Raw genomic sequence first — 13,678 nt, forward strand, 5'->3', positions numbered from 1 at the left:
TCACATTCCACCTTGATTTAGCATTTAAATGGTTTTAAAGTGACCAAAGCATACTCAATTATACCAGACTTTAGGCATAAGTCGTTTAAATATTGAAATTTTGAGGAAAATAACGAGCAAGTCGCTCGGCTGTGACCAGTTCTGCCAAAAGACCATGTTGTAGAGAGAATCGATTTTAATTCCACACAGACGAATGTTTAGTTTCATTTATAGACAAAATGTTTGCAAAACAACACCTTTTCCCAGCTGATGCTAATGTAATTAAACGTGCTTTAATTATGATTGATCAGGGGGATATACACTGAACAAAAATATAAACGCAACACTTTTGTTTTTGCTCCCATTCCCCATGGGATGGACGTAGAGACCTAAAATTCATTCCAGATACACAATATAACCATCCCTCCCAAACAGTGGTCACAAATCAGTCCAAATGTGTGGTAGTGGGCACATCTGCTATATTGAGATAATCCATCCCACCTCACAGGTGTGCCACATCAGGATGCTGATCTGACATCATGAGTAGTGCACAGGTGTACCTCAGACTGCCCACAACAAAAGGCCACCCTGGAATGTGCAGTTTTTTGCACTATTGGGGGTCTGGGGACCCAGAACCGGTCAGTATCTGGTGTGACCACCATTTGCCTCATGCAGTGCAACACATCGTCGCATGGAGTCTATCAGATTGTCAATTGTGGCCTGTGGAATGTTGGTCCACTCCACTTCAATGGCTGTGCGAGGTTGTTGGATATTCGTGGGAACTGGTACACGCTGTCGTATACGCCGGTCAAGCACATCCCGAACATGCTCAATGGGTGACATGTCCGGTGAGTATGCTGGCCATGCAAGAACTGGGACATTCTCAGCTGCCATCTGCCCTGAACAATGTGAACCATGATTCATCCGTGAAGCGCACACCTCTCCAACGTGCCAGACGCCATCGAATGTGAGCATTTGCCCACACAAGTCTGTTACGGCGACGAGCTGGAGTCAGGTCAAGACCCCGATGAGGACGACGGGCATGCAGTTGAGCGTCCCTGAGACGGTTTCTGACAGTCTGTGCAGAAATTGTTTGGTTGTGCAAGCCAATTGTTCCAGCAGCTGTCTGGGTGGCTGGTCTCAGACGATCTTGGAGGTGAACCTGCTGGATGTGGAGGTCCTGGGCTGGTGTGGTTACACGAGGTCTGCGGTTGTGAGGCCGGTTGGATGTGCTGCCATGTTCTCTGAAACGCCTGTGGAGACGGCTTATGGTTGAGAAATGAACATTCAATGCACGGGCGACAGATCTGGTTGACATTCCTGCTGTCAGCATGCCAATTGCACGCTCCCTCATTGCTTGTGGCATCTGTGGCATTTTGCTGTGAGACAAAACTGCACATTCCAGGGTGGCCTTTTGTTGTGGGCAGTCTGAGGTACACCTGTGCACTACTCATGATGTCAGATCAGCATCCTGATGTGGCACACCTGTGAGGTGGGATGGATTATCTCAATATAGCAGATGTGCCCACTACCACACATTTGGACTGATTTGTGACCACTGTTTGGGAGGGATGGTTATATTGTGTATCTGGAATGAATTTTACGTCTCTACGTCCATCCCATGGGGAATGGGAGCAAAAACAAAAGTGTTGCGTTTATATTTTTGTTCAGTGTAATTAAATTTGTTCCAACTATAGTAGGTCTTGATGCTCAAACATCCAGGTAAAAAAAATCCCCAAAGGTTGATTCTGTTCATCTGGATGTAGCGTTTTCAGGAGGAGAAACATCATGTCCAGATGAACAGAATCAACTTTTCGAGATAAATACAGCAGGACTGATGTTCTGTGGATGGCAGTCGAGACACATGTTCTCAGATGTTGCTTTTCTCTTTTGTCCGTGTCAATATGGTGAACCCTACCACAGCACCAGAATCTCCTTCTCCAAGAAAAGACGATGTTCAGCCAATCATCGAGACTGGTAACGATGACTGTACACTGCACTCTGCCTATCTTCTTCTTTCACCTGTTCCCTTTTAGTGTCATCACATCAGGTCATCTTCCTCCATCTCACCCTATCCCTAGCATCCTCCTCTGCCACACCAGCCTTCTGCATGTCCTCCTTTACCACATCCTTGAATCCTCTTTGTGGTCTTCCTCTTCTCCTCCTGCCTGGCAACTTCAGTATATCCACTATCTCCCACCTGCGCATATATTCAAACCATCTCAACATTGCCTTTCTCTGTAATATTCTGTGTCTTAAGTAACTGATAAATATAATTATTACTGATGGCATCATTCCCCTTGCAACTGGGATTAAAAAAAAAAAAAAAGAAAACAGTAAAAACCAGAATGAGATGGGCGATTGATGGAGGCATTCAGCCTATGTTGGCATGACTGGAAGCAGAAGGAAACAACATGTCCAAAAATCAGTAAATACTGCACAGATGGACAAATTGCTATTTAGTAATAAGTAGTTACATATGCATGTCATTAGTTAATTAAAGCTTTAGAGTACCAATTTTTTAATTTCATAAAGACGCAAGTAAGCTAATTCCAGTCTTTATGTAATCACTTTCCTGTCGCAATTCTCTGTTTTATGCACAGGTGCAAAATTTGCATTAATGATCACAACTGAGTCTGACAAAGGAAGCAAATTTATTCACTGACTGATTGATGGCTTCCCATATTGTTGCATTTCAGGGGAACAAATTGCAGGGGAACAAATTGCAAATGCACCGTTGGTGCAAGGGAATGACACAAATCCAGAGACAAACGGTAAGAAAATTCCACATTTTCAAGGAGAACTCAATGAGAAATCTTGGATGTAGCATTTAGAATTAAGGCTAATTTGATTTTATTCATGCAAATTGGTTGTTAGGTTACTATTCTTCATAACTCCATAAACACAGAGGCTACATTTCTGAGAACAGCCAGGATTTCACTCAATGTTAGTCTCATAAAGCCAAGTAACACGAGTCAAGAATGTGATATCAATAAAATCAGCCGGCTGTGTAGCTGATTGATGAAGTAAACTTGATCAGTGAGAAAACTGTGAAAAGCTCTGCGACTAAGATACAGTCAGACAATGAAGCACAAAGCTAGAAGCAGTACACGTAGTTTTCATTTATTACACAGAGTATTAGACATGTGGGATAGATTAATGGTCACAAGGCATGATTAAATCACTCATCTTGTCCTCAGTCATTGTTAAATTCTGAAATATGCTCAGACCTAAAAGTAAGCAATTCCAAGCCATTTATTAACTAGAGCAGTTTGTGCTGCCAAAAACTTTTTTGTTATAAAAAGAAGAAAAGAAATTGTCAAGGTGCAGTGATGCATAGATGGTAGACAGCTTGCAGAATTGCTTTTGTTGTGAAAAGCAAAGGGCAGAAACGGAGTGCATCAGTGTCCTCTTCCCACAACTCGTTTGTTACTTTCCCACTCACTAATTTTCGGTGTATTCGCAGTGTGGGAGCATAAATCACAGCTGTCCTGTTGCAAGGCTGTTTTGTACAGCTTGCAGGAAAGAACTGGGAGACCCTGGCTCGTCTCCCATCGCCCTCAACTCATTCAAAGAGTTATAATTCTAAGAATTCAATTTCACTGTTGTCAAAAATATTGAGTAGAAGAGATTCAGGATAAGTTAGCCTCTGTAGTTCCACCATGGAATCAATCTTTTTCTTTTTGAGGGTAATTCTTTGATTAAAAAAAACAAAACAAAAAACCCAAAGAACTCGTTGATGTAATAAAGTGTCTCTGAGAAGTAAAGTTGGTATGAATGTTGATTTCAATTCATTAATCAGGTCTTTAAAAGACAGATTTAGAAAATAGGTTTTGGTGATATTTGATGTCACAGTTCACTACTACGATGAACCGAGTTTGACTCTCAAAGTTACAAAAGCCAGAAATGAGCATGAGAGAACGTGGTGTGCATGCTGACGTCTGTCTGCCAAGCAGATGTTGCCATGTTGAAATCAAAGAAATCAAATCAAAGACTGACATCTTGTGGCTGCTCAGTGAAGCACACACTTTGGCTCTGTGGATCTCAGACTTTTTCAGGCATGAAACAGTTCTGGGCAGCTCCTCCGCCCAGAAAGTCATTAAAATCATCTCATCAATAACAATAATAAAAAAGGGAATATAAACTTGAAATTTAGCTAAATAAAATAAAACACAATAGCATCATGAAAACCCTTTATATATTTGCCAGGTTGCCTGCACCCAGTTATGTGCTGTGACTAGTTATAGTTTCTCTGTTTTTGTAACACGGGACATGACAAGTAACAGAAGACCACAGTTTTTCCAGCAAAGCATGTTTATAAAAAGCAGCTGTAGAACTCACTGAATTATCTAATTAATTATTTTTATCAAAGAGAATTTGCAATGCAAACAGTGGCATGACTGGCATGAAACAACACTTTGCGCACCTCACAGCTGTGTATGAGAACTCAAAAGTCGGTCTGATGGGAGCTTAAATGAGCTTTAATCTGCCAGCTCCAGAATACAAAGTCTGTGTGATGTGTGTTTGTGCCCATCTGGACATATTGTTGCAGATAACGGATTCATAGGCAGTGCGGGGGTGTCATTTGTGCTGTGTTTTGCACACTCCCAGGAGCATCTTTTGTGTCCTACATGTGAGAAAGGACAATATGAACAATGCCCTGACCTGGTTCTACCAACATGATCTATTTATGTGTGAGAACTTGTCATACTATATTATGTTTGGAAGTTTAACACAGTGGTGGAATAATTCTTATATATTAACTGTTTGCCTAAAAGACTGAGGCTTTGTGGTGATTTAGGGGTTTGAATTCCTAGCCAGTATATCTGAGTTTGGGTTTCAGACCCAGTGTCAGAAGTTCTTATTGTTAGGCTGATTTCTTTATCAAATGAGTCATTTTTGAGTATTAGCTCTGATTATTATTATTTATTGTATAGAATTATTGCTTTTTCGTGTGTTTAATTCTCTCGGTGTAAGCAATTCCAGGCCATTCTTATCCTCTATCTTGTCTTTCTGTTTATTCCTTTGTCCTGTAGTGTTCTCCTATATCCATCTTCATGCATAATGTGAGTCTCATCTCTGTGTTTAGGATAGGTCTTTGAGGTTTAAAGGTTATTATTATTATTATTATTATTATTATTATTATTAATATTGTACGCTGAGATCATTTTAATTTTTGTCTTACCTGACCCTGGATTCTCACCTGTGTTAACTGTGTCACCTATGCCTTGTTCCCCACCTGTGAGTGTATAAATAGTCCTGCCCCTGTGTATATATTGTCCTATCGTCTTTTGTCATTGTTTCCTGCAAGCCCTCCTGTGCTCTCTTGTGCTTCTGCGGTTTAATTTCAGATTTTGGGCTTTGTTCATTTGCGATGTAGTTTCACCCTGAACAAAATCACTTTTTGTTGTTGATCCTGGATTTCTCTGCAGTGTGACATTATTTTTGGTGACCTTAGCTGAGCCTAGCAAGTTAAATACTGAGATAAATGCTGAACTGTTAAGGTCACTGTTTGTCAGTGAAAATAAGTGTGCATCAGTAGTGAAAAAGAGTCATTGCTCATGGGTCTCCAGTCAGAATATGGAATATGGCCCTACTCTCACCCAGCAGAAAACTACAGAAAAAAACAAAGAGGATGGCTTACACAGCAACTTCCACTCTCAGAATCTGTTACTCCAAGACTCAACCTGAATATGCCGGTCAAAATCAGTTTCAGGTGGATGAAGCCTAATGCAACAGTACACAAACAGGAATCATTCATCTTCCTCACCTTCAGGCTTGTGGTATCTTCAGCTTATGTCTTAGCTCTCTAATAAAACTAACATAGATCTAATTTAATCAAAGAATTATGTAACATTTTAAGGATGAAATGAAATAACGTTTGCTGTTTGCTGTTTCTTGTGATTAACAGACTTCACTCTTTCAGAGCTGTGCTTCAGACCTGTGGACAAGGGGACATGTAGTGGTTCAGAGAGCAGATATGCATACATTCCAGAAAAAAAGCGATGCCAGTCATTTTCCTACAGCGGCTGTGGAGGGAATGAAAACAACTTCATAACCCGGAGACACTGCTTCCACAAATGCATCAGAAAGGGTAGGATTATTTTAAGAGATTCACTTTAATCCAATTCTGTTCAGTTTAGTTGATTTATATACTGCCAAATCACAACAGCAGTCACCTGAAGGCACTTATGTTGGTAATAAACCTACAATAATACAAAGAAAACCCCCAACAATCAAACATCCTCCTATGAGCAAGTACTTGGTGACAGTGGGAAGGAAAACCTCCCCTTTAACAGGAAGAAACCTCAAGCAGAACCAGGTTAAGACCCAGGATGACCCAAGGAAGACAGGACAATCTGGAACTGATCAGTTCCAAAGTTTGGCGTACCATGGCATGCTCATTCAGTTAATTTCTTTTTCATTTGTTGTCTTTAATTATTCCATTTTAAAAATCTAATATGAAGACATTTTGTGGTTTATGTTGCAGGTCATGGGAAGAGGATGATGATCCGAGTAAGGAGGAAAAACTTACACAACATTCTTAATTACTCAAGAAGAACACTCGACTCTGCGTGAGATTCTACTCTGCTGTCAGCTGTATTTATGCCAATATATGTTTTGTTTGGGCTTTTTTTTTTTTTTTTAGCTTTATGCATGTTTTTTTTTTCTGCTCTGCAGCCAAGTCTGCCACAACCCCTTGACATCATTGGTCTGCCTCTGTGTTTATAGCAATATGATTTTCTTGACTTGTTGAAACATGTTTATTCATCTCAGGAATAATTTGAGCTTTATGTCATTTAAAAACTCTGTTAATTTTATTTTTGGTCAGACACATGAAAGTAATGCTGTGCTGCACTGTGCAGTTTGGAGTCATTGTTTAGAATCTGCATCTAAATGATGTTCATTAACTGAGATCGTTAGAAGAAAAGACTGCGGGATCCCCCTGTGGTCTAGATACTGGTGGCGGTAGAGGAGAATAAGCAGATGATGATGACGCTGATAGAGAATTTGGATCAAGCTCAAGGACAACCCACACTGGTGGACATGGGGAGGAGCAGGAGTAGATTACAATATGTTGTAATGGAACTAGAGGAGAAGCTGGAGATGGAGAAGCAAGGATATCAACAAGAGGAATGTCACAGATTGGCTCTTTCTTACTGAAATGAAACACATTTTGAAATAAGGGGGGGGGGGGGTCACTTTTTGAAGGAAAAAGTGTGACAAATGAAGCTAAAAGTGACACCAAAGAGGGATGACGTCCTTTCGTCCTAGATGAAGGTGAAGAATAATGATTGGACCCTGAAAAGAAACAAATGAGGGCAGACATTTCAGAGGATTTATTTTTTGAAAAGAAAAAAGCTTCATAAAAACAAACAGAGTTAGCCACTGAGAAATATCATAAAGAGCCTTGTCCTGTTTGCTTGTCTGTGTGCGTCCCTTTGCCGCTCAGACTGCTGCTGCCATGACCTTTAATAAAGAGCTGCCATACATGAATGAAACATATACTGAACAGCTATAGCGTATACATGATGATCATGTCTTTATGTCTTTTCAATAATAACTTGCTCAGAAAAGGGCAAGCATAGTATCAAAGAATAATATTTCTGCCTTTCATTACAAAACATTAAAATTTATGACCTTAGCAACAGCCTGAGTGACATACAGAGACAGATGAGCTTTGATATCGCAGCAGGATAGTCGTGTTTTCGATTTACATCAGAATTTATGGAAAAAAATATAACATCGTACAAGCAGACTTTGAAATAATTGCTACACCGTGCTGCTGAGGACGGTGCTCTCTGTTGGTGTCGTTGTACGTCAGGCAGCATCTCATATTCTTCTGTAGCACACTTGGCTTGGGATAACAGATCTTGTGTAAAAATGATTTTTTAATTACATAAATTTGATTTTTAATGAATTAAACTTGTTATTCGCATTGTTTCTATGGCTTATTGACAAAAAACATTTGTTTGGCTGATGTTTATGCTCTGGGCACTAATGCTTTGCACTGCAGTTATTATATGTATACATATTTTATGTCTTTCTATTTTTACGATCAGATATTATCGTTTCGATATAAACTTCTCACTATAGCCTTAATGGGAATACATCTAATGCATATTTACTGTGTATGTACAGCAGCTGATGCTATTCTACTGTGGTATTGGCATAGTTTCTCTTCAGTGTGAACGGCAGCATTAAAGTTGTGCACAATTCTTCGTCCAGAATTGAATTTTTTTTAAGCAACTCCACAATCAAGAAACCATCACAGCTGTAAATCATTGTGAACAGGATAATGACTGTATTGTTGTTTGTTGTTGATTTTTTTTATGACTTTAAATCAATGTTTTCAAGCTTTGGAATGTTGTTGGTAAGAAAAGCCAGAAGGGGGCAGTGTTGTGTAAAGAAAGACGTTTGTGAGCAGCAGACGAACAGTGCTGTTTACTGTACATGGCTGTAATGGATGGGACTGAAAGTTTATATAATACATTTCAACAATCCTATTGTGTTTCGTGTTTATTTACTCTCTTTCCATCTCTTTTAGTTTGAGTGACAAGTCCAGAGTTTTACACTGGAAAACAAAGAATAGCAAAATGGCCTTCAGAACTCTAAACGATTTCTGTTGTCTTATTTAGAGTTGCAAGAATTGTCAACTGAACTATCAGCTTTATAACAACATAAAGCTGACAATTTACACCCTGCACAACAGTCCGTTATTGTTGTGCAGGGTGGGGGTGAATTTTTTTAAGCATCCTTCTAGGTTACCTCTGTTGTAGGCTAGTGCAGAATCCACAGCCTGCATATTTTCAGTGGAATCTGGGTAATTTTCAAGACTTGATCTCTGTTTTGTTATTGATTACTTTATTACGCTATTTTTATTCAAGTCTGTAGAAAATGCTTTCATAAAGCTGCACAAGACAATAATTTCAGAATGTCAAATCAATGCATCTCATGTGAAAGACATTCTCTATACTGACAAACCCACTGAGACGTATCACCTGATATAGTTCTAGTTTTATAGGATGGAACTTTCTCCTGTTTTGAGTGAAGAAACACTCTTGAACCCATACACAATCATCGTTTAATAGTTAGCTGGTAAGCTGCTGGAATATATCGCTCTCATCTACAATAGAAATATAAGAGTGGTGCAAGAACTTTGTAAGTCTTTTTCCTCTAAAATGAAAAGTGGATCCAAATCATGCTAGCTAAGTGAGTCCAACAGCATAACAGAGACACAACATCCCATCAGTGCAGGATCAAGGGTTCAGATATTTCCTTCAGTCTGTTACGCCTCTGTTTGTGTGCTTTACCAGCTGGCGGTAATCCTCGTTGTGGCTGAAATCACTCAATATCAACTGAATTCTGAGTGTGTAAATCCACTTTGACACCGTGTTCAAATCATAATCTCACAGAGCAATTCCTTATAGTTTACAGAAAATGCAGCCTCCTACAGAAACACATCTATAAGTAAATGCTAATGAGATTATGTTTTTACCTGTATTTCTAGCTTATAATACAATAAATCCTCATCATATGTCAGATCCCACAGTGGAATAATGTTTGTCTGTATCTTACTTTACTAGAAAGTGTCGATGTATATATGTGGCCTGTCAAGAAAACACATTCCCCTGGCAGTAGACTCATTTTATCGGTGCATATATGTTTATGGCTTTAGAAAGCATCCAGTACTTTCATAGCAGCAGTTTGGTTTGAAACTGCAGCTGGTTTGAAACAGAGAAGGTCAGAGAAGCAAAAGGGATTCAAAAGCTACAAAAAGTGCTTTTACCTGTGTGTGATCAGTAATGACCCATCCACCAAATAACGAAGAATCCATTTATAAGAAATGTATGAATGCGTGGTAGGCTAGATGCACAATTATAGATCACGGGTAGAAGTAAAATAAAATATAAGCCGATGTCTTAACCCAGCCATAAAGGAAGAAAATTAACAAAAATGGAGGCTTAGACGTATGCTTTAAATGTCCCCGTGTTTAAAATGATCCATTTCATTGTTTCTGCAGGCTTGGAACGAAAAGATCACTCAAAATGCACAAAACAGTTTCCCCGGTGAAGTGCCCGTGAGCAAAAACACTCTTTGATAACACAAACTGTGGATACACGCCTGCATTAGCGTGTAGGAGTGAAAGGGGCACATCATCCTGCACTGTGCCGAGCTCGCCACAGATCGCAGGTCCTCAGCTGTAGCCTACAGTGTGATGTAACAGGAAGTAGTGGGTTGCCTTCCAACGTCAACCTGACAGCCGTCTGAGCTGCGCTCATTGAGCGCCGGAGGTCCACCGTGTCCAGTTCTCTGCGCTGAAGCCGAGGAGGAAAAGACGCTTTGGGGGACTGCTCTGAGAGTTTATTGCGGTTCCTGCCTCTGCGCTCCGGGTGGATTTTACTCTGTGGTAGGACGTGCTACAGTGAAGTGTGAATTGCGGTCTACGCGCTGTGTCTCTTCCATGTTTTGTAGGCAATTTGAGCCGCAGTCACGTCGAATGCAATTAGCGCAGAGTTGACAGGGCATTCTGTTGCTTTATCCAGGGCATTTCAACTGTATGTGCACTGAGGGAGCCGGGGAACATGCACTTATAGAATGGCTGAGCCCACTCTGAACGATGAGCATCCGCTTGAGCCGCATTGTCCCTCTGTCAGGAGCTGAATGCAAGAAATGTCGAGGTGTAGGAAGAAAATAAAGAAACGGCTTTGTTTGTGCGCTTTGGACACCGTTAGACCAACAAAGCGCGTTGTGCGTGATTATTTGTATCAAATTTATATATTAGTTCCGTCTAATGAGACATTCGCACTCACCCCTGTCCCGTTTTCAGGTGGTTTTAGGATCTTTTCACACGCGCAGAAATGATAACACTGTTGGTAAATGAATTCAGAGGTTACATTTTAAGATGCATGCATGGTCAATTTAGATTTTACATGTAATCTATACACCTACTAATGACTGATACCTCATAGGAAGGGATGAGACGCAGTCAGGCGTTTGTTTAGATTTTTTACATTAATTAAACGGAATAAGAAAAAGAATCAGCTCCATTCAGCACCGAGGCTTTGATGTAAGCGACGGCCACTGGTTGCTAAATCATCTGCATGGTTACATAAGGGGCAGATTTGGACATGTTGGAAGTTTGTGGGCTGGACAGTGAAAGGGATCATGATGGTTGTGATGATGGTGGTGTGTAGGAGGAGGATGTGATGACGATGGCCACAATTGGCGGACTATATTCTGCTGAGGAAAGATGCATTCGAGTCATTACAAGGGAGGTGACAGAGCAGAGGTAACTCCCAATCTGAAGCTGACTGGGTTTTTAACAGACGAGTTTCTAGATATGTTTGAACTCCGTGGGTTTTGCAATGTCGAGGTGGAGTATTCTCAGATGACTTCTTGTGTTTATTAAATGTTGTTTAGCCTAATTTAGCACTTTTGTTATGGTGATTGGGAAATATCAGCAGTTGAATTCATTCAAAAGGTTGAGCCAAAAGATTTTATGTGCCGCTTTTATTTGCTGCTCTGCTTTTAAACGTGCAATTTCAACTCATGCCTTAAGTATTTGAACTCTCCACGACCAATGAAAGAGGATGTTTGGAAAACTAAAAGAATTCAGTTAAATATTAAGTAAGTTGCTTTGGTCACTTCAGATCATTTAAAATGTGATAAGTTTAAGATGCAGAAAAATTCGTTTCAAAGCACATGTTTGGCCCAAAGTTAACTTCTTCTTCTTGGAATAAACACATTTTTAGATCTCATTTCAAGATGAACACTGATTAATATTTCATAAAAGGGCTAACATAAACAACAGAAACAGACATTTCTAATTAAAAATGACTAAAAAGTGCTTTAACTTTGGATTATTTTGTACAAAACCAGCAACTTTGAAGGAGCTTCTTTTACTAGTTGCATGTCAGAAATCACTTTAACGAAAGTATATTAACATTATTTAACAGTTTTCAAGAAAAATCAGAGAAATATTAAGCAGAAATATAGCAGCACTAGTTAATTTCTGCTTTGCTGTCTCTGTGATGATCTCACAGATGTTCAGATTTGTCACGCACACCTCAAAAACAAAAACAGCCCATTACTGCAGTGCTCCACCCTGAATGTCACACCTAGTTAAATTTTAAATGTTCAAGTTTACATTATATGCACATGTTTATTCTTAAGTATGGGAAAGGTAAAATAACGTTGAGAAATGCCAGAAAGTAAGCCTAGTAAAACAGTGGATCTGCTTTCCTGCCCATGCATGTCGGCCGTCAAGACACTTTGGACAGTGAACGTATCGAAGCTGCCAGTTGGCAGGGCTGTCTGATGAGTCTTTGAGGCCATTTCGCTCTGACATCTTCCAGCGGCTCAGGCCTACACCAAATTCATGAGCCGATTGTGCAATGGGAGTGTCGTGCAGCTCATCACATTTAACCCATGCTGAGTGTTTACTGCCCACGTCTAGAAAGCAACTATTAAATGTGGGTGAGACAAAGATCTTGGCAGCAAAGCTCCCCAAACCTTTGCAGTCTTCATGATATAGCAGAGCTTCTCCTACAGCCATGGCATTTAGAAAGCTGTGCTAGTGGCAGCTCATTTGCAGTGTAGCCGATTCATATGGAGAACCGTGAAAAATAAATTTCTTCAGGCCTTAGAAGAAGCTCTCGTGTGGCTTTTTTGTAGTGATAATACGTGTGTTGAAACTGGAGCTTTTTGTGAAGAATTTATCCTGTAAACTCCAGGTGACCTTCTCTGGTGAGTGCAAAGGCCATCCGATTCACAGTCACAAGCGTAATGATGTTTCTCGTAAAGCGTCACCCCTCATAAATCACCAGGACACAGCTCCTGATCGATTCCTCTGTTTACTTCCTCATCCTGTTGGGGACACTGCAGACCTCTCAGACCTCTATAAAAACCTTCATGACCACAGGTTTCTTGCAGCACCTTTCACTGTCTGTCAGATGTATTTAAATTGATTTCCTATCATGTTTCAAACTGAGTCTCCACCTCTTTTATATATTATATATTTTCTTCCCTGCTCACTCAAGACTGAAGCTATCGTATTACACAAAAGCACAGTGATGTACATATGCAGCACTCCCCTCAGCTTCTGGATTCAGTTTCAGGGATATGAAACCTTTTGAGGTAATTTTTCCACTCATACATTATGATGGGTAAATGTATTTCTCATCTCCAGTTTAAATTGAGGTGCCTGATGGGACGTGTCGCAGCCTAATGTCGTCGGGAGCAGCTTCAGGACGGCTTTGTTGCTGTGTAGTGATTGGCATTTTGAACTGCAGCGCTCTGCGAAGGATAGAAGGAAAAGGCTGCATGGTTTCTAAGGGTCTTCCATGTTTGTGTGAGCTAAACAAACTGAGTGATACAAGCTTCTTGATTTAGTGTGTGGGAGGGGGCTTCTGGCATACACAATAGAGGAAATGGTCCCTGGGAAGAGCTGCATGTTTGTCTTCCAAAGGTGAACCTGGAGTACTAGCAGATGAGTATAGAGCAATTTTGTTTGTTTTTTTCGCCATATAAACTCATAATAAATTCTTGGGGCTTTGATGGAAGATCATTAATAAATAATCTGGTACATTAAGTGCAGAGATTTCTTGTTTGAGAGAGCTTGTTTCCAACCACTTAACACTGCTTCACATTCCTCTTCCACCCTGCGTTTTCTGCAGCTCTGAGCAAATGTCTGCAG

General features: G+C 40.2%; 2 protein-coding genes across 3 annotated transcripts in view; both read left to right on the top strand.

Moving 5' to 3' along the window:
• Positions 1 to 6,604, top strand: part of tfpia (tissue factor pathway inhibitor a) — a 53,536-nt gene extending 46,932 nt beyond the window's left edge. Inside the window, exons 4-7 of one of the 2 annotated variants that reach the window (XM_085373894.1) lie at positions 1,903 to 1,956; positions 2,679 to 2,753; positions 5,906 to 6,073; positions 6,470 to 6,604. In XM_085373894.1, the coding sequence (XP_085230020.1) occupies positions 1,903 to 1,956; positions 2,679 to 2,753; positions 5,906 to 6,073; positions 6,470 to 6,558 (386 nt within the window). In that variant the 3' untranslated portion in view covers positions 6,559 to 6,604. The remainder of the gene's footprint in view (positions 1 to 1,902; positions 1,957 to 2,678; positions 2,754 to 5,905; positions 6,074 to 6,469) is intronic. The other variant, XM_085373895.1, reaches the window with a different exon arrangement.
• A 3,676-nt stretch (positions 6,605 to 10,280) lies between these two features.
• Positions 10,281 to 13,678, top strand: part of LOC146616583 (calcitonin gene-related peptide type 1 receptor) — a 28,184-nt gene continuing 24,786 nt past the window's right edge. Inside the window, exon 1 of the mRNA XM_085375301.1 lies at positions 10,281 to 10,390. The gene's annotated coding sequence lies outside the window, so the exon portion shown is untranslated. The remainder of the gene's footprint in view (positions 10,391 to 13,678) is intronic.

This window comes from Diplotaxodon limnothrissa, linkage group LG16 (genome assembly GCF_057381915.1).
Source record: "Diplotaxodon limnothrissa isolate DT_005_m linkage group LG16, D_limnothrissa_male_GT1.1, whole genome shotgun sequence".
Classification (NCBI taxonomy): domain Eukaryota; kingdom Metazoa; phylum Chordata; class Actinopteri; order Cichliformes; family Cichlidae; genus Diplotaxodon; species Diplotaxodon limnothrissa.